Here is an 18,072-nt window from a genome sequence, read left to right on the forward strand (position 1 = left end):
TTGCAAAGCTCCCATCCTGTTGAGGAATCCTCTTCTGTCACTCTCTGGCACTGAACTTGATGATCATTCTTATTGATCGATCCCTATATCTATATTTTGCATGGTCGCTACCTGCTACGTATTCCTTGAATCAATACTCCAGCAGGACTGAAGATAACCTGGGGACTTCTCATCGCCGTCATCTTCTCAACTCATCAATTCCCCAGTTGATATTCCTCAGCTCAACCATCAGTTCCATTTCTTCCTCTGCACCTGCCCAGAATATAAGAAGACAAACATAAAAAAAAATGCCTATCACAGGGTAAATACCCTCTGAAACTCCAACAAAAACCCCCAAACTAACCCAAAAAAAAAAGCGTTTACTTCATCCCCTCAAACCCAAACGCGTCAACAGCCCTCCAAATAATAACAGAGCGCCTCCGCGCCGTCTTCCCAAATGAAGAACTAACCCCAATCGGCCGCTGGGGACTGGAACAAAAGCTCCTCCGCGACACCCCAGGTTTACTCCCCTCTTCAACCTCAAACAAAAAACCCCCAAACCCACGCTACATGCAATTCCTCTCATTAACCCACTACCCAACCCACGGCTTCATCTACACCTCGGAGCCAGAGAAACCCGCTCCAGCGCCAACCCAAAACCAAAACCAAGCCGCGCCTGCTCCTGTAAATGCAATCGCACCAGACCACTCCCCCTCCCCACCAATGGTCATGACTACTATCCCCCCTTCCTCGTACGGAACCCTCTTCCAGCACTTCACCTACGCTTGCCAGTCCATCTGGAGCCACCGGTTCACGCTTGCTGTCCCGAACGGGATCGTATATGAGGTTGGTGACTTCCGTGTGCGTCTTGGTGATGTGCGGCAGACGTTCCCGACGGCGCGGGTGCGTGGTACGATTGTTGAGATTGAGTGGCGTGGTCCGTCGGTTGTGGAGGCTATTCCTGTGGATCGGGAGGATGGATCGTTTAGTGCTGGTGTTGGTACTGCGGGTGATGGTGATGTGGATGTTGAAATTACGGGTATCGACCTCGCTAGTTCTGCCATTGAGGAATCCGATATCGATGCTGAGTATGCGGCGACTGCGTCGCTGATTCGGGAGTTTTGGGGGAGATTGGGCGTTGAGGCTCGGGAGGCGATTCTTATTCCGAATGTTGGGATGGAGGTTAAGGATCGGTTGAGGAGGTGGAAGAAGGCTGGGTCTGGGGTTGATACTAGTGTTGATGGGGCTGACTCGGTGGTTGGTGAACGTGCTGATGAAGATCCTGATCCGTGGTCTGGGGCGGATGTTGCGAGGCAGTTTATGGAGGTTTTGAGGTTTAATCGATAGGTGCTCAAATAGGGGTTGGATTATGGTTACTTCTTATACACTTGCTACGGTGTTGTGTGGACATGGCTGGTTGGAACAAGGTGGGGATGTTGAGACAACCCCAGCACCGTCAGGATTATAGGGAGAGAGCCATCATTCCTATATTATGAACAGTTGACCCAAAGTACCGCCCAGTTCATTCCGTCTGCGTTTCAAAGCACACGCTTGATCGTAAATCATCCAAGATGTAGAGCCTAATGAGCATAGACTACAGGAAATCGGTATTGGAAAATTGAAATGGAAGAGAAACATTCTCGTTAAGAAACCGCGATGTCAGCTAACATGGAAAAAGGCGCAACGGTAGGAATGCGTCGTTCATTTCTGCATCATGAGCTGAACGAACTCGTTGTCTATATGGAGATGGAGGGGTTAGCATTTGGGCAGACAAGTGCCCGTAGGCTGCAAGATTGTTTCCAAGACATACAGTCGATCCGGCCATCGCCATCCTGATCCGCCTCACGGATCATCTCGTCAACCTCGTCGTCGGTCAGCTTCTCGCCGATGGAAGTCATGACATGGCGTAGCTCGGCAGCGGAAATGAATCCGTTGTTATCGCGATCAAAAACCTTGAATGCCTCGCGGATCTCCTCCTCGGAATCGGTGTCCTTCATCTTACGAGCCATCATGGTGAGGAATTCTATCGCACGTTAATAGCCGTCTCTCGTTTATGTCAGTGGGTTATGGTCAAATACCTGGGAAGTCAATGGTGCCGTTGTTGTCGGCGTCAACCTCGTTGATCATATCCTGCAACTCAGACTCGGAGGGGTTCTGGCCCAGCGAGCGCATGACGGTGCCCAGCTCCTTGGTGGTGATTTGTCCTATTGGGAGAATTGTATGTTAAAATACCTTTCTCTTGAGATTCGATCACAGAGGACACTGCTGCGGGCTCAACTGAGCTGTCGGGTGCGACCACACGTACCATCACCATCCTTGTCCTATTCCGCAACAAAACAAACTCTCGGTCAGCATATTCGACCTTCATGTCTTCGAATTGTATGTAGAGTCACTCACAAACAGGGAGAATGCCTCCTTGTACTCGGACACTTGCTCTTCGGTGAGGGAATCAGCCTAGAGGATGCAATGGTCAGTGAGGTTCGAAAAGGAATGGTGTTGCCCCGCATTGTGGGGGGGTTTGATTTTCGACAACGCAACACACAAGTTGATATAAGTTATGGGATCAGGGACATACCATGATGAATGTAGATGGGGAAATTACAAAGGAGGGGTCAAATGAAGAAGTTGAAGAAGAGGGTTAAGGGGAACAGCCTTACAAGAGTTACCAAAATAGCGTGCCTGAGGATACCCAGTCAGCGTCGTTTCATCTCAGGGCGGTGGGGAATGTCCTGGGGCTGAATGTTGGCCACTTGTTTGACTGTTTGACATTTTTGTTTTATATCCGAGTATTTTATATATCAATTATATTTAGATCTCTAGATCTCTAGATCTCTTTTTGAAGCTATGAACTGTATCTCTTTTTTTTTTTTTTCTCATATGATATTGTCCTAACGCTGGACAAAAGCTTGATCCCGCCCCTCTGCTGAGCGAGCTAACAATGATAACTAAATAGTACTATAACTTAGTTAGTTATTATGCCGAGTACACATGGAGCCTAATTCCCTAGGATGGTCTTGGCTTTTGTTTTGGGTCTCTTTCGTCTTTAGTACTTTGTAGTAGACTGCGGGGCCCTAGATTTGTAGATCTATAGATGTTATAATATAATATATTAATAGAATATAGTTGTTTAGTCTATTAGCCTTCGAATTTTTATTGTCTTGAGAACACCATATACCTACATATGTATTTAGGTCATGTTATCCAAAATCCGGGGTGCCAATGCCACTTTCAATTGAACACGCGACTCATAGTAAGACATTTGCAGTAGTTGACACGATGTCACGAGAGACCTGACTATTATTTTAGTCGAGAATATATATAGAACAAACTGTCTTCACAAGTTACCCAACGATACGAAAATTACCCCACTCCACGTGGACCAGAACCACGGATTACATGATGAATACCGGGAATACGTGACCCCTTCCGACATGTGGAGAGCTCCTATCGTTCACTTCCGGCTACATCGAGACTCTATTCAATCCCAGCCTATCACTTCCACCTGATCATGATTCTGATACCCTCACCAAATCAATAAACTATCCACACAACCCGATCCTGCCAACGCCCTCACAATGTGGCGGGATCGAACCAACCTGTATGCAACCCCCATATACCCTACCCCAAGCGCAACCTGTCAGCGCCGGAAAGAGCCAAAGAAGCAAAAGAAGAGACACCATCCATAAAACCCAGTCTACAAAGCATAGCAACAACTAACACTCCACCTCCAAACCAAGCTACCTCTCTTACCGCCAATCCCTAATCCACCACCCAGCCAAAAAGCCACAATTCACACCAACACATGGCTTCTCCGACACACCCTCGCACCCGGAGGAAACCAGGCACCTAATACCCGAAACAGACGAAGATGGCGACATGGTCATAGAGATGGATCTCCTCCCGCCGCGCTGGGTCGACGTGCAGGAAGAGGTCTCCGAACTGTTATCCGGGATCGCCCAGAACTCCGCCCAGCTCGACAAGTTACACCAGAAACACCTGCTCCCCGGCTTCGGTGACGAGGACCTGCGCAAACAGGATGAGGGCGTTATCGAGCGCTTGACGCAGGATATCACGCGCTCCTTTCATGATTGTCAGCGCGCTATCATGCGCATAGAGACTATGGTCGGCGAGTCGAAGGCGCATGGTGGTGTTACGAGTGGGGAGGAGACTATGGCGAAGAATATCCAGATCTCGCTTGCTTCCAGGGTGCAGGAAGCTAGTGCTAGGTTTAGGAAGAAGCAGAGTACTTATTTGCGGAGTATGGGACCCTTCTTTGCTTTTTGTGTTATTATTGTTCTTGTTCTCCTCCCGTGGAGGAAGAACTGGTTGGTTCAAATATGCTAACGTGGTGATTTGTTTCTGTGTAGAATTGCGAGATCTTGAGGGTATCGCGACGCCGTTCGATGGCACGCCTACGCAGGCCCAGAACCCATACACGGATCCATCGATGATGGAGTCAGATGCCGACAGGTCCTTTTCGCAGACGATGTTGCAGCAGACATCGCAACGACAGACTGGTCAGAATGATGCTGCTATTGCGCAGCGGGAACGCGAAATCAACGATATTGCAAAGGGAATTATTGAGCTCTCGGATATTTTCCGTGAACTGCAAAGCATGATTATCGACCAAGGAACCATGCTGGACCGTATAGATTACAACGTCGAGCGAATGGGCACCGAGGTTAAGGCTGCAGATAAGGAGCTGAAAGTGGTATGTTACCTCTTTTTTAGTTCGATTTCGCTAGAACGAGAAACTGACTCATATAGGCTACGAGTTATCAACAACGAACCACCAAACGCAAGATCATGCTATTACTTCTCCTAGTCGTGGTGGGAATGATCATTGTACTAGTTGTGAAGCCAAAAGGGAGCAGATCAGCGCCTCCGCCACCTCCAGAGGATGAATCTTCGAACAATATCCGCTCTGTGCTGGCTTACCGGGGGCGAAGGCATCAGTTGTCAAACCGCTTTGCGCGAGATCGCTGGATGGATCCAGATATATTCCGATAATTTTTATTTTTTTATTTTCCAAATAGCAATGTTCATAGTTAATGTGACCAGAAGAACAAACATTCTCTTTGCATATCGGTAGTTGCTGGTTGTTGATATGACTTTGGTTGCAAGTAAATATATACGTAGGCATGTAGGCATCTAGACACGATGTAACTATATGAGATGCTAGGTATTTTGTAAGTTGGACTACAGGCCTATGATTGATCAATGCCATATGTTACATGCTCCCACTCTTACATTTAGTTACTTCATACATACACAAAAAAGAATAATATCAAACATAAACCGAAACAAGAATGCCCGAGAGGTAGTCAATGGAATAAAGAAATGGTTACATCACACCAGGGCAGCCGATGCACATAAATTACCAAGGCAACATATCGCCCGGACCATAATGCTCCAAACTCACTTAGTGGTTACCCTGAGTGGCAAGCAGGTCAGCCACATCAGCATCTAGATCGCCGGCTGCGAAAGCCGCATAGTCCTCCTCGCCATGTGAGATCTTGCGTCTCTTTGCGTGGCCATCGGAAGCAATATCGAAGTCGTTGCCATGGTTCGGAGAAGTAGTGGATCGATCAGTGACAGCAGTCCCATTGCCTGACTGCTGCATGTCGGGGAAGTTCATGGGGTTCCATTCCGAGGTGTCGTCGTCCGCCTCTTCGGTAAAAGGGCCACGGCGGACCTGCTGCTTTTCTGGCTGTGGGGACCCCACTGGCGTAATAGCTTCCACCGGGGGAGGTGTCAAAGCTTCGACTACTGGGCGACCGGGTGCGTCATCGTGTCCGTTGTGTTCGCCGGGGTTTGTAGAGGACTCCTCACTGGGTAGACCGCGCATAATCGCATCTTCGACCTCGCGCTTCTCGTTATCGACTGAGGTTTTCTTTTGCGAGAGTTCGGCGTCAAGGACTTCCTCCTTTGATAGCTCTGCGCGGTTGGTCTGGAGGATCTTCTCAAGCCCATCGATCAGGGCGCGGCGCGACTTGATTACCTCGGAGACAGAGTTTTCTGCGTTGGCAAGCGTCTTCAAGAGTGAACTTAAACGTGCGGCGTGAACGGGAAGTGTAGGCTTCGGAGACTTGGGGTCATGAAGCTTGTCGAACTCTGAATTAGCGGTTGCGGCGGAATTGTTGGAGTTAATGACAGCCTTGTTGACAGCAGTCTGCAATGGGTTGAGAGGTTGTAGTTCTGATGGGGTGGATCCCGAAGAAGTATCCTTGAAGAAGGAGCCTCCGAGGGTTTGCTTCTTATTTGTAGGACGAGCTTTGTCGAGTTCTGTAACTTAATCAGTTTAGCTGTTCCCTCACTATGCCCATTGATTCGATGTACCGTCTATGCGAGCTTCCACTGCATCCAGAATAGCTCCATCGAATACATTGCGTTGTCTCCAGACCTCCACCACTCGGCGGATCCTTTGTTGGTATTCATTTGACGAGCCCTTGTAAGCTGCTGACGTAGCATCGACGATTATCTATTGTTCTGTTAGATTGAGTTGCAATGGTCGGACTGAGGGAGACGGACCGGGGATAGCGCAATGAGGAAATCATTTTTCCCGCGTGCTTTGGATTGCTGAGCCACCTCTGTAAATATAATCAGCAAGTGGTACGGAGCTCAAGTGCGGGAGGACATATGTACCATTGGCTAGGTAGATCAGGTTGAGTCGCTTGGGAGGCGGCGAGTCACGAATCTTTTGGAGCCAAAGTTGTGCGGTGCGTTCAGCATGGCGCCTATAGTTACAGGCAAAAAAAATCAGCAAGTCTCTTTGGAATTGGAGCAAGTGTCCGTACCTGTGGAACATAACCCATTGCGCAACAGTAACGATGCTTTCCTGCGAGTCATTCAGAGCAGATAGCTTTGCCTTCACAGCGTCATCAGTGAAAGCCATGATGACAAAATTAGTAAGCGCTGCAATTGAATGGGAGGCGTTTGAGAAGTGAAATTATCAGATGTAAAGCGCGAGGTCGCAATCACGGTGGGAGACAAATAGGCAACAAGGAGCAATTGAAGATCACTAGTGAGATTTTGAACCGCAGTAAAGTTGCAATCAAGTAAAGTCACCGGAAAAAAGTCGAAGGAAATATCAAAACGAAGATCTCAACTCTCAACCTTCTTCATCACAAAGTGAAGTTGAAGTGCTTTGTACCCCAAGCTTGAAACATGGATAAGCTTACCGCCCCGGAACCGGCAGAACAACGGGGCTCCGAGCCCGCCCCGGCCACACCTGTCAACACTACTTCCTCTAACTATCAACTTCCTGGCCCTTTGATTACTTCTCCTCCTGACCATCTTCTTGATTCAAACGTCTTTATTGATTCATACAACAGCCAAAAACAATCCATTCCCAGTATGGCTGATCGTTTTCCTTCCCTAGAGGACTTCTCTGAAGGTATACTTGAACCCACCTTACTTGCTCTCCTTACACCGGAGCTAACATGACCCGCATTTAGGCCAGACCGAAGTAGCTGACATCCAAGCTACCACTGATGACGATTTTCTTGCCCGCGAGCGTGCTGTACTCGGCGAAGATGCCGAGCAATTCGCTACTTCTCAAGACCACGTTGCCGGCGCGAATGTAGGCGCGGGGGATGACGACTTGCTCGGCGGAGGCGACGAGCCCATTGAGGAGATTGGCCAATTCGAATCATCCTTCCCCTCCGTCGCGACACAGAACCAGAACGAGGTATGAATTGGCTCTTGGATACATGGCTGGTGAATGTACAGTATGCTGACCAGGGGTTACATCTGTGCAGCGCGTTGCTCCCGGTGGTACAATCACTGGCTCCGGCTCACCCTTCCCCCGCACCGGATATCAGAGCGCCCAGGAACCCGAGGATGAGGGGGATGCCGTTCGGTGAGACCAATCTCAAACACTGGATGACGCGGCGCATTGCCTTTTGCGATCTGCATTCATCTTGTTTCAGCCTAGATCCCCAAGCTAACGTCTATCTTTCAATTCTCAGTGAATGGCGCGAGAAGCGTGATTCTGAGATCGCCCGCCGTGCGCAGGTCTCCGCCGAAAAGAAGGACAATACTGTCAAGAAGGCACAGGAGGACATTGATGACTTCTACGTTTCCTACAACAACAAGGCCGATAAGAACCGCTCCCACGCCCGCGCCGAGGCCGAACAGTTCCTCGCCAACCGGGAGGACACCTCCGCCGGTGGCACCAGCTGGGAGCGCATTGCTAAGCTGGTTGATGTATCGGGCAAGGGCTCCGCGGGCGGTGCCAGCGGCTCTGGAAAGGAGCGTTTCCGCGAATTGTTGGTCGACCTCCGAAAAGACCAGGAGGCTCCCGGTTCCAGCGGAATCTAGGTGGTTTGCTTTAGCGCGTGGGGGATAGAACATTCGGGAGTCCGGGGTTAAGACGTGGTATTCAGAAGTTTCCCACATTTACTCATATGATATGGCTTTTTCTACATCCCCCTCCCTCCCTGCATTATTTGGTAGCCTGACCGTGATCTGGCGGCTGCATCTCTTATTCGTTTTATTTTATTTTACTCCACGCAGCGATGTCTCTAGGAGGTTTGTAAATTAGTATCTCACTCAAATTGATAGCATCGTTAATACCACGGATTTCCTTCTCCGGCCGGTTAGGTATCTTTATTATACGCTTAATAGTAAATTGGACAGCCACAAAAATCATAGAGGTGGCTGGTAACCTGTTCTCGGATCAAGAGAAATAAATGCACACTCAATTCATATCATCATCGCCTTTTGCATATCCTTAGTCAAGCTCGGTAACATCACCACCGGGCTCACCAACTTCCTGCTTTCCCTCTTCTTCCAACTCCTTCAGTTTCTTCTGGCCCTCTGTTGTCGTGGCGTCCACAATTCCTTCCTCTAGGCTGAGCATGCCACCATTGCCTAATTGCTCCACAACAACTTCTGCCTCCTCGACCGACATCTTGCCGAGAACCTTGTTGACTTCGTCCAAGGACTCGGTTGCCAATGCCTTTTGTAGGTCTTCAGGGAAAGCGTCGAAGATCTTGCGCACCTCAATCTCAGTGGGGTCTTCGCTGTTAGCGGCGGGCAGGTTGATAGTGATCTTGGTGTTGGGGTCAACAGCATGCAGCTGGATTTGCTCTACTCCCGCAGGATCGTTGGATGCTGAGCCATCCTTGTTGAGTTCAGCGGAGCGGGTTTTGATACGAGCGTAAGTTTCATTGACATCATTGAGGAACAGGGTAGATGCACGGTGATCCTTGGTAGTGATGCTGGAAGATTATATGTTAGCCATTGTTTGAAAAAGAAAAAAAGTAGATTGATATACCGAGTGAAGAATAGCTGGATGCCGTCACGACCGAGCGAGCGGCAGTATTGCAGAAGCAGACCTTGGTGCACGCACTGGCGAGCATAGGCATCTTGGCCCTTGAGCTGACTGTTGAATGCCTCAACAAGTAGACCGTCGGTCTCTTTCTCGGCGACAATGTCCGGGTTCGCTGAGATGAAGTTCAGATAGGCCTTGTAGTCTCCAGGTTTGAGCTGAGCAAACTTCTTTGCCAGCGGACTAATCTCGATATCGGCAGGGTCTTCATCATCGCCTTCATCATCGGCCTTGGCGGCCGAGCTTCCCGCACCCGGGTTCAGAAGCTCAACAGAGCTCTCCTTGCTTTTGGCAGCCGCCTTCTCCTTCTCAGCAACCTTGGCAACATGTGATTGGTTGAAACCTTCATGCAGCGTATCACTAGTGATCTTGGCGCCTTCCTCCGTCTCAAGTTGCGCAAGCTTTGCGAACAATTCCTTTTGGAGTCCTTGAATCTTTTCCAAGTGTCCATTCACACCCTGAATGTATGCCTTGAAGAGGTTCTCGGGCTTAGATTCGCCAATTTCCTTCTTCACCTGATCCACAAGTGAGCTCATCATCTGGGAAAACTTGGGCTGTTCCGGCTCGTGTGTGTATACTCCCTCCGGCGGGGTGGGGGCCTGGTCTTCGGCGGGGTTGCTTGCGAACTCCATAATCGTCGTGAAAATGAACTCATCGGGGGAAGCAGACGAGTCTTCGTGATTCTTGAGGGACTCGAGAAGTTTATCGATGCGCTCGAGCAATCCATCATTAATAATGCGCTCGTACTTCAGGGTTTTGATTTCGTGACGACGCTGCTCTCGTTGCTGGTGAATCTGGGCCTGCTTTGCTCGGATGAAAGAACGCTTGTCAACATTGGGATGAACTTCGACGTCCGAGTCGTCGGACAGCTCCAAGGCATCCCATTTGCTGTAGTCGAGAACCATCTTCTCTGACAGTGAATGTGTAGAGTAGGTATTAGGTGGGGTGGGTGTATCAGCGGTAGAGGAAATAGGTGGGAAACAAAGGTTTTGACGGTGCTGATGCAAAAGAGAATGTAGCAAGTTGACCAATATATTTTCGAAGCGATTCAACCCAGTGAAGCTCAGAATAAATAGAGCTTCTGGCGCCAACAGATGAAGATCCAAACCTCTCGACCGGCTTCCATGGGCGGTAAATTGAGGCAAAATCACGAGCGGTCGAGCAAGGCAAAATCGGCCCCCGAAAACCGCTTTGCCGATGACCGTGAGCGTCGGATGAAGCGCTAGACACGTCCGCTCTTAATCCATCGCATGTTCCAATGAGCTGAATGTATGCCATGTGATGTGCTCAACTTGAAAATATTTCGTTCAGATATGGCATGTCGACGTTTTATTCGGTGACATCATTTTAACTGCATTCCGTTTCCATCCTCGTCCGATCCAACTCCGAGATGCGCGGTGCCAGGCTGCCTGTGTCTCTGGCCTTGGGTGTCAGCCCACGGCAGGCTTTGAGACCGTATAGCTCCTTTACCCGCGATTTACTTCCCACAACAAGATCGTCCATTGTCTCTTCCGGCGACCACAATGGGTTGAACCGCCTCTATTCAACCGCCTCGGGTGCACTCCGGGATGGTGCCAACCCACTCTTGCTTCAAAATAACAGCTTTAAATATACCCCTTATACATCTCGCATTGTCTTCCAAACACGCCTTTTATGTTCAACTTCTCAGCTTCTTCAAGCAAAACCACCCGCAACCTCAACAGATCCAACTACCCAGTCAGCTCCAGAATTGAAAGAAGAAGTGGAGGAAGACAAGGGCTTTGAATTGTCTGAGAGAGCAGCGCAGGCAGCGCAGGTCAACATGAGCGCTAGGTTGGCTAAGGAAGGCGCATCGGGAAAGAAATCCGCGTTCGCCGAAATCTGGCGGCTTTTGAAGATCGCTCGCCCCGAATCCAAGGCCCTCGGTTTCGCCTTCTTTTTCCTTCTAATCTCCTCGTCGATCACAATGGCAGTTCCCTTCTCCATTGGTAAAATTATGGACGCTGCAACCAAGGGCATAACCGAAGGAGGCGGCGAGTTGTTCGGCATGAGCATGCCCATGTTTTACACTGCTCTCGGAGGAATTCTACTTCTCGGTGCCGGTGCGAACTATGGGCGCATCATCATTCTTCGAATTGTCGGTGAGCGAATTGTCGCCAGGCTACGCTCCAAGCTTTTCCGTCAAACTTTCGTGCAGGATGCCGAGTTCTTTGATGCCAACCGGGTTGGTGATCTAATCTCACGCCTTAGCTCCGACACTATAATTGTTGGAAAGAGTATCACGCAGAACTTATCCGATGGTCTACGAGCTGCTGTTAGCGGCGCAGCTGGCTTCAGTCTGATGGCCTATACAAGTGCAAAGCTGTCCACTATCTTACTTGTGTTGCTTCCTCCAATTGGCCTCGGCGCTCTCTTTTACGGTCGAGCCATTAGGAACCTCAGTCGCAAAATCCAAAAGAACTTGGGATCGTTGACTAAGATTGCGGAAGAGCGTCTGGGCAACGTCAAGACTAGCCAGTCGTTTGCCGGTGAAGTTATCGAAGTCAACCGGTACAACAAGCAAGTCCGCAAGATCTTCGAGCTTGGCAAAAAAGAGTCTCTGATTAGCGCAACCTTCTTCAGCTCGGTGAGTCGGCAGTCTTGGTTCTTCTAGGCCTTTTTGCGATTTTGACTGACTTCTCAATAGACTGGTTTGATGGGCAATATGACCATTTTGACATTGCTGTATGTTGGCGGTGGTATGGTCCAGTCGGGTGCTATTAGCATTGGAGAATTGACTTCGTTCTTAATGTACGCTGCTTATGCAGGCTCCAGCATGTTCGGTCTCTCCAGTTTCTATTCGGAGCTGATGAAAGGTGTGGGTGCGGCGAGTCGACTCTTCGAGCTACAAGATCGTCAGCCCACGATTCACCCAACCAAGGGTCTCAAGGTTGAGACCGCGCGTGGACCCATCCGATTTGAGAATGTCACGTTCTCCTACCCTACTCGTCCCGCTGTGAAGATCTTCCAGGAATTGAACTTCGAGATCCCTCAAGGAACCAACGTTGCAATCGTTGGACCATCTGGTGGAGGCAAATCTACCATTGCATCCATTTTGCTCCGGTTCTATAGCCCTACTGAGGGCCGGATCTTGATTAACGGGAAAGATATCAAGGGAATGAACGCCAAGTCCCTTCGCAGAAAGATTGGCATAGTTTCCCAGGAGCCTGTGCTTTTCTCTGGAACAATCGCTGACAATATCTCCTACGGCATGCCTCGGGCAACACGCTCAGAGATCATTGCTGCTGCACGCAAGGCCAACTGTCAATTCATTAGCGACTTCGTAAGTTCGCCGAGCAGCTATTATCTTCATGAACTTGGCTAACCCTAACCCAATACAGCCTGATGGACTTGATACTCACGTTGGAGCTCGTGGAGCTCAGTTGTCCGGTGGTCAGAAGCAACGCATTGCCATTGCGCGTGCCCTTATCAAGGAGCCTGATATTCTGATTCTGGATGAAGCCACTTCCGCCCTCGACGCCGAATCTGAAACCCTCGTCAACAGTGCGTTGGCCGCTCTGCTTCGCGGCAACAACACGACAATTAGCATTGCCCATCGTCTTTCCACCATCAAGCGCTCCGACACGATCATTGTCCTCGGCCCCGATGGCAAGGTCGCCGAGCAAGGCTCCTACGATGAACTCAGCTCTCACCCCGGTGGCGCCTTTACGAAGCTCATGGAATGGCAAATGAGTGGTGGCGAAACAACGCCACCTCCGGTCAACACTATTGAAGCAGATCAGCTCTGGGAGCTCCAGAAGGAGGAGTCAGAGTCTGAGCTGGAGGAAGAAGACGTAGAAGTGGAGGAGACAGCTTCTCCGAAGAAGGACTAATCGTACCCAAACTTCGTTCACTCTTGGCCCTACCCTTACACTACCATCTCATTACGATGTCTATTCATTCTTGTTGATGTTTTCTTTTTGCTGAGATACATGTTCCCTCATCTACACTCACCTCTTACGGTCCTCTCTCCTCATACTCCCATACACATTCTGCATGTTAAATTTCCGATAGATACTAAATCAACAATTACTGTGTACAAATCTTGATATCAATACTAGTAGTGTCCGATTACCACTTTTGTTGCTCGCTATTCGCTATTCGCTCACCTCTGTTCTGGCATGATATAAAATTGAAAAAAGTGATACTCAAAAAAGTATTTATGTTTTGATCCCATTTTCATACAGAGCGTCCAAAAACATATCGGAGTGTTCTTATATATAAGGAGTGTTCCTTTATATCACGAAGGTTCCATATGTCACCTTAGCAAAATAAATCGGAATTTATAGAGTTCTACGTCGTCATTGACAAAAAGCCATATTCGCGCCCAAATATTCTTATTTTGAATATACCTAGTACTGATTTAATTAAGCTTGCTACAAAAGGTATGTTAGTTGCAGATGAGCCCTGAGATGATAACTTATCGATCGCCCGCCATCGCCCGCCATCGCCCGCCTGACAGGTCCCGGAGTTGCATGCGACATATCTTGCTTAGTAACCAGTCATATGCCGACCTCAACAGCGCATTACAGCTCTTTACTATGGCCTCATCCCCTTATTTTACAGAATCTTTTACTTATACATAAGAAGCAGTGGTTGAAAAAGACGGCCATGAACCGCATACGTAGTCTCATCGCCCGTCCGGCAGCGTATGAGCGACTGCAAGACTCCGCTGCGGACTCCGCCGATGAGACGACATACAGGGCGCGACACCAGCAGTCTCCCTTTTCAAGGTTACAGTATGGCATATTCTTCCTCCTTGGAGTGTCTATGCTGTGGGCCTGGTAAGTGAAACTCAACAGTCTCCGAATCCGGAGAAACAAAGCTATGTGTTGGGCCAACCAAAACTAACGCGGAGCACAATCTAGGAATATGTTCCTTGCAGCGGCACCATATTTCTACAGTCGATTCCAGTCGGACGATTGGACAAGACTGCACTACCAACCGTCGATTCAATCCATGTCAACTGTCACCAACCTCGGAGCCGCATATGCCCTAGCAAAGCTCCAGAGGAATGCCTCCTATCCACGGCGTATAACGTTCTCGCTGTTGATGAATTCTGTTGTGTTCACTATCTTGGCCTTCTCGGCGGTCGTCATGACCGATTCCTCGCCGCGGGCCTACTTTGGCTTCCTGATGGTAATGGTGTGCGCTGCGAGTCTGGCCACTGGTATCAACCAGAATGGCGTCTTTGCATACGTCTCCGGGTTCGGAAGGGAGGAATATACCCAGGCTATCATGGGTGGACAGGGTGTTGCTGGTGTCTTGCCTTGCATTGTTCAGATCTTCTCTGTGCTGGCTGTGCCGTCGAAGGGGGATAGCGTTAGCCCGGAACAAGACCCCAGCATGCCCCAGACGGGTGCGTCGAAGTCAGCGTTTATTTACTTTCTTACGTCTACGGGTGTCTCCGTCATTGCTTTGCTGGCTTTCCTCTATCATTTGAGACAACAATCTTCTTCGAGGCAAAAGTTGTCAAGGGATGACGATGAGTCTATTGCGGATGACCGTGAACATTCTAAGACTGTCAGCCTGTGGACTTTGTTCGTCAAGCTCAGGTTCCTGGCGTTCGCTGTGTTCGTCTGCTTTTTGATTTCTATGGTGTTCCCAGTTTACACGGCGGAAATCCAGTCTGTCAACGACCCTGCCAGTTCACGAATCTACGATCCTAGTGTCTTTGTTCCCTTGGCGTTTTTGATCTGGAACCTGGGTGACTTGGCCGGGAGGATGTGTGTGGCTATTCCAGGAGTGTCCCTGGGACAGCATCCTCAAATGGCTGCCATTGTGGCCATTGCCCGTGTTGTTTTCATTCCTATGTACCAGCTCTGCAACGTCAATGGCCAAGGTGCTGCCGTCAAGAGTGACATTTTCTATTTCTTCATTCAGTTCTTCTTTGGTGCAACCAATGGGTACCTGGGGACAAGCTGTATGATGGGCGCTAGTCACTGGGTTGTTGCCGATGAAAGACCGGCTGCTGGTGGATTTATGAGCCTGGTTCTTGTTGGTGGACTGGCTGCTGGAAGCTTGTTGAGTTTCTCTGTTGCCAGCGGTTGATTTTGGTGTCATATAATTTTGTGTTCATCTAATAGACCCGAATATAACGAATGACGAGCCATGAAAATTCTTCCATTACTTGATATCGGCATGAGTACTCCTTTGTTTGGTGACCCATTAAACCCTTTAATGTAGCCCCTGTTTTCCGTTTGAGTAGCCCTAACTTGAGACTCCAAGTCAAACTTTGCCGGCTATCTCCTCCGCGTTTTCTATGGCTCTTAAACGTAGTCAATGGGAGCTTTGAAAAATATTCTCCAAACAGTCCCCCGCCGTTCTACGTTCTCTAGTCAACTCCTGTTGTAAGTCTATCATCCTATCTGTGCCGTTTGCCCACAGTCCCCTCAGTTCCTCCGTCCTTCACCTCTCTCCCCTTCCCTTCCCTTCTTCCCTCCCTGATACAGTTCCCTCTTTTTGATATTTGTTTCTTTTTCGGTTGTCTTTCGGTAAGGATAGCATCTCCGAAGGTCTTTGGCCGTATATCTAACTGTCTCTAGTTGTTAATGATGATTTTCGGTTCGTTGGCTATGGGCAGCTGGTGCCATGCCCTAGCTGTCCCTTCATTCTGGACTCTACTGAGTGGACTTGTTGTATTTGTGAGTACTGATATACAGGAATATGTATTCAAGGAATGTGTGTCTCATACCGATCAAATATCACAGCTGTCCGTTTACTATGTGGGTTGGATCATTCACACTCTCTGCTTCCACCCTCTGAGTGGTTACCCTGGGCCCAAGCTGGCTGCCATCACTCCTTTGGTTCATCTCATTTGGGATATCCAGGGTAAACAACATTCTACAATAAAACGTCTCCACGACAAGTACGGAGACGTCGTCCGCATTTCTCCGAATGCTCTCGTTTACCGTGCCGCAACGGCATGGAAGGATATCTACGGTCACCGCAAGAAGGGACAGAAGGTCTTCGTCAAGGATCCAGCCTTGTATGCACCCACTCCCAACGGTGTGAACGCTATCATCACAGCCAATGAGGACGATCACTCCCGGATGCGCCGTTTGCTGACCCACGCCTTTTCCAACAAAGCTCTCCGTGAGCAGGAAGAGATCCTCCAGATGTACGCTAGCATGTTCATTGAAAGACTCAAGGGTCTCATGGGCAGTGCCGTGTCTCAAAACATTGACATCACTTGTTGGTTCAACTTCACCACCTTCGACCTTATTGGCGACCTCGCTTTTGGAGAACCCTTCGGCTGCTTATCGACTAGCAAATACCACTGGTGGGTTCGAATTATTCTGGATGCCGTTAAGGCAAGTGCCTATCTCAAGATATTTTGGTTCTACCCTTTCCTCCTGCCCTTGGTCCGCGTCCTGGTCCCCAAACATCTTCTTCAGAAACGTCAAGCTAGCTTCGACCTGAGCGTTGAGAAGGTTCGTCGTCGCCTTGCCCTGGACACTACTCGCCCTGATTTCACTTCATACATCCTGAAGCATGCCAAGGATGGGAGAGGCATGTCCCCCGAGGAGATGGATGCAAACTCGGCCGTGTTCGTCTTGGCTGGCAGTGAGACTACCGCTGCCCTCCTCTCTGGCGTGACTTACTACCTTCTACGCTGCCGTAACAAGTACGAGCGCTTGATCAGGGAAATTCGTGGCGCCTTTGCCAAGGACACTGACATTAAGCTATCCACCCTCGTCGACCTTCCTTATCTGAACGCTGTCTTGACTGAGGCCATGCGTGTGTATCCGCCGATTCCTTCCATGCTTCCGCGCATTGTTCCCGAAGGCGGAGCAATGGTCAATAACAAATACGTCCCTGCAAAGGTGAGTACAATATACAAAGTGCAAGGAGCTGGTCTCAGAAAAGACAGTTCCCACCTTCGCTATTCCCATCTTAACACAAACACAAACTCCAATTTCCAATTTCAGAGCTCACTACTAATAACATTTAAATACAAACAGGTCTCCGTCTCCGTCTCACTGTACTCCACCTTCCACGCCGCCTCGCACTTCAAGAACCCCGAGGCATTCGTCCCAGAACGCTGGTTGAACGAGTCTGACGAGTACAGCAATGACAAGAAGGAGGCCTTCCAGCCCTACTCCTACGGTCCACGCAACTGTCTCGGTCAACAGTAAGCATGAATTCTATCGCTACCTACTCACTCCATCCGATGTTTGCTGAGCTGTACCTGGCAGTGTTTGCTAACATCTCATCTACAGCCTTGCGAACGCCGAGATGCGTCTCCTGCTTGCTAAGCTCTTGTGGAACTTCGACCTGGAACTGCTCCCCGAGTCTCTGAACTGGGCTGATCAGAAGTCCTTCTCGCTCTGGAGCCGTCCTGAATTGATGGTGAAGCTCTTCCGGGCCGGTACTGGCTCTGCACTGTAGGTGTATGATTTTTACGAAACGAACTGACAACATCTCTTTTGTTATCACATTCAGTTGAGAACGGATCGTTATCTCGACTGTAGAAAAGCATGGGGCCGAAAAGCGTTTGTCGAAATATCTGAAATGGCGTTTTCTTTCTTTTTGTCTCGGGGTTGCGGCTGGGCTGTTTGTTTCGTCTTTCCCCGGGGCATTTGAGCACATAGCATATGGATGCATCTAGTCAACTAGGGCTATTGCCCTGAGTACAGAGGGTTGGAGCATTTGGAAACGGCTAGAATAGAAAACACATAGCATGGCCATAATCACTTGGCCGGAAACCGATACCCGATGTATGATGGATGTGGCATGTC

General features: G+C 49.3%; 9 protein-coding genes across 9 annotated transcripts; 6 read left to right on the forward strand and 3 right to left on the reverse strand.

The window, feature by feature from the left end:
• Positions 1 to 287: 287 nt before the first annotated feature.
• Positions 288 to 1,326, forward strand: N7516_009129 (uncharacterized protein; the record flags this gene model as incomplete). The annotated part of the gene is made up of 2 exons (XM_057221848.1): positions 288 to 301; positions 357 to 1,326. The coding sequence occupies 2 exons, from the start codon at positions 288 to 290 to the stop codon at positions 1,324 to 1,326; spliced, it is 984 nt and encodes a 327-aa protein (XP_057072120.1).
• A 68-nt stretch (positions 1,327 to 1,394) lies between these two features.
• N7516_009130 (calmodulin) lies at positions 1,395 to 2,433 on the reverse strand (the record flags this gene model as incomplete). The annotated part of the gene is made up of 5 exons (XM_057221849.1): positions 1,395 to 1,715; positions 1,790 to 2,002; positions 2,058 to 2,183; positions 2,285 to 2,300; positions 2,377 to 2,433. Coding segments are annotated over 5 exons (447 nt in total), but the record flags the coding sequence as incomplete, so codon positions are not given.
• A 1,121-nt stretch (positions 2,434 to 3,554) lies between these two features.
• Positions 3,555 to 4,989, forward strand: N7516_009131 (t-SNARE syntaxin TLG2; the record flags this gene model as incomplete). Its single annotated transcript, XM_057221850.1, has 4 exons — positions 3,555 to 3,577; positions 3,717 to 4,237; positions 4,347 to 4,690; positions 4,747 to 4,989. 4 exons carry the CDS (start codon positions 3,555 to 3,557, stop codon positions 4,987 to 4,989), a joined length of 1,131 nt encoding a protein of 376 aa, XP_057072122.1.
• A 412-nt stretch (positions 4,990 to 5,401) lies between these two features.
• N7516_009132 (CTD-interacting domain-containing protein) lies at positions 5,402 to 6,874 on the reverse strand (the record flags this gene model as incomplete). Its single annotated transcript, XM_057221851.1, has 5 exons — positions 5,402 to 6,264; positions 6,319 to 6,460; positions 6,511 to 6,569; positions 6,625 to 6,716; positions 6,777 to 6,874. 5 exons carry the CDS (start codon positions 6,872 to 6,874, stop codon positions 5,402 to 5,404), a joined length of 1,254 nt encoding a protein of 417 aa, XP_057072123.1.
• Positions 6,875 to 7,146: 272 nt separating this feature from the next.
• On the forward strand, positions 7,147 to 8,301 carry N7516_009133 (clathrin light chain CLC1; the record flags this gene model as incomplete). The annotated part of the gene is made up of 4 exons (XM_057221852.1): positions 7,147 to 7,375; positions 7,437 to 7,669; positions 7,740 to 7,840; positions 7,950 to 8,301. The coding sequence occupies 4 exons, from the start codon at positions 7,147 to 7,149 to the stop codon at positions 8,299 to 8,301; spliced, it is 915 nt and encodes a 304-aa protein (XP_057072124.1).
• A 412-nt stretch (positions 8,302 to 8,713) lies between these two features.
• On the reverse strand, positions 8,714 to 10,218 carry N7516_009134 (Hsp90 co-chaperone CDC37; the record flags this gene model as incomplete). The annotated part of the gene is made up of 2 exons (XM_057221853.1): positions 8,714 to 9,203; positions 9,260 to 10,218. 2 exons carry the CDS (start codon positions 10,216 to 10,218, stop codon positions 8,714 to 8,716), a joined length of 1,449 nt encoding a protein of 482 aa, XP_057072125.1.
• Positions 10,219 to 10,703: 485 nt separating this feature from the next.
• On the forward strand, positions 10,704 to 13,164 carry mdr2 (ATP-binding cassette permease mdr2; the record flags this gene model as incomplete). Its single annotated transcript, XM_057221854.1, has 3 exons — positions 10,704 to 11,918; positions 11,979 to 12,614; positions 12,673 to 13,164. The coding sequence occupies 3 exons, from the start codon at positions 10,704 to 10,706 to the stop codon at positions 13,162 to 13,164; spliced, it is 2,343 nt and encodes a 780-aa protein (XP_057072126.1).
• A 778-nt stretch (positions 13,165 to 13,942) lies between these two features.
• Positions 13,943 to 15,382, forward strand: N7516_009136 (nucleoside transmembrane transporter FUN26; the record flags this gene model as incomplete). The annotated part of the gene is made up of 2 exons (XM_057221855.1): positions 13,943 to 14,115; positions 14,200 to 15,382. 2 exons carry the CDS (start codon positions 13,943 to 13,945, stop codon positions 15,380 to 15,382), a joined length of 1,356 nt encoding a protein of 451 aa, XP_057072127.1.
• Positions 15,383 to 15,906: 524 nt separating this feature from the next.
• Positions 15,907 to 17,722, forward strand: N7516_009137 (cytochrome P450; the record flags this gene model as incomplete). Its single annotated transcript, XM_057221856.1, has 4 exons — positions 15,907 to 15,975; positions 16,042 to 17,157; positions 17,296 to 17,465; positions 17,554 to 17,722. The coding sequence occupies 4 exons, from the start codon at positions 15,907 to 15,909 to the stop codon at positions 17,720 to 17,722; spliced, it is 1,524 nt and encodes a 507-aa protein (XP_057072128.1).
• Between the last annotated feature and the right edge of the window lie 350 nt (positions 17,723 to 18,072).

The sequence above is a fragment of the Penicillium verrucosum genome (genome assembly GCF_028828655.1).
Source record: "Penicillium verrucosum strain IBT 35672 chromosome Unknown utg000003l_segment0_segment0, whole genome shotgun sequence".
NCBI classification, from domain to species: domain Eukaryota; kingdom Fungi; phylum Ascomycota; class Eurotiomycetes; order Eurotiales; family Aspergillaceae; genus Penicillium; species Penicillium verrucosum.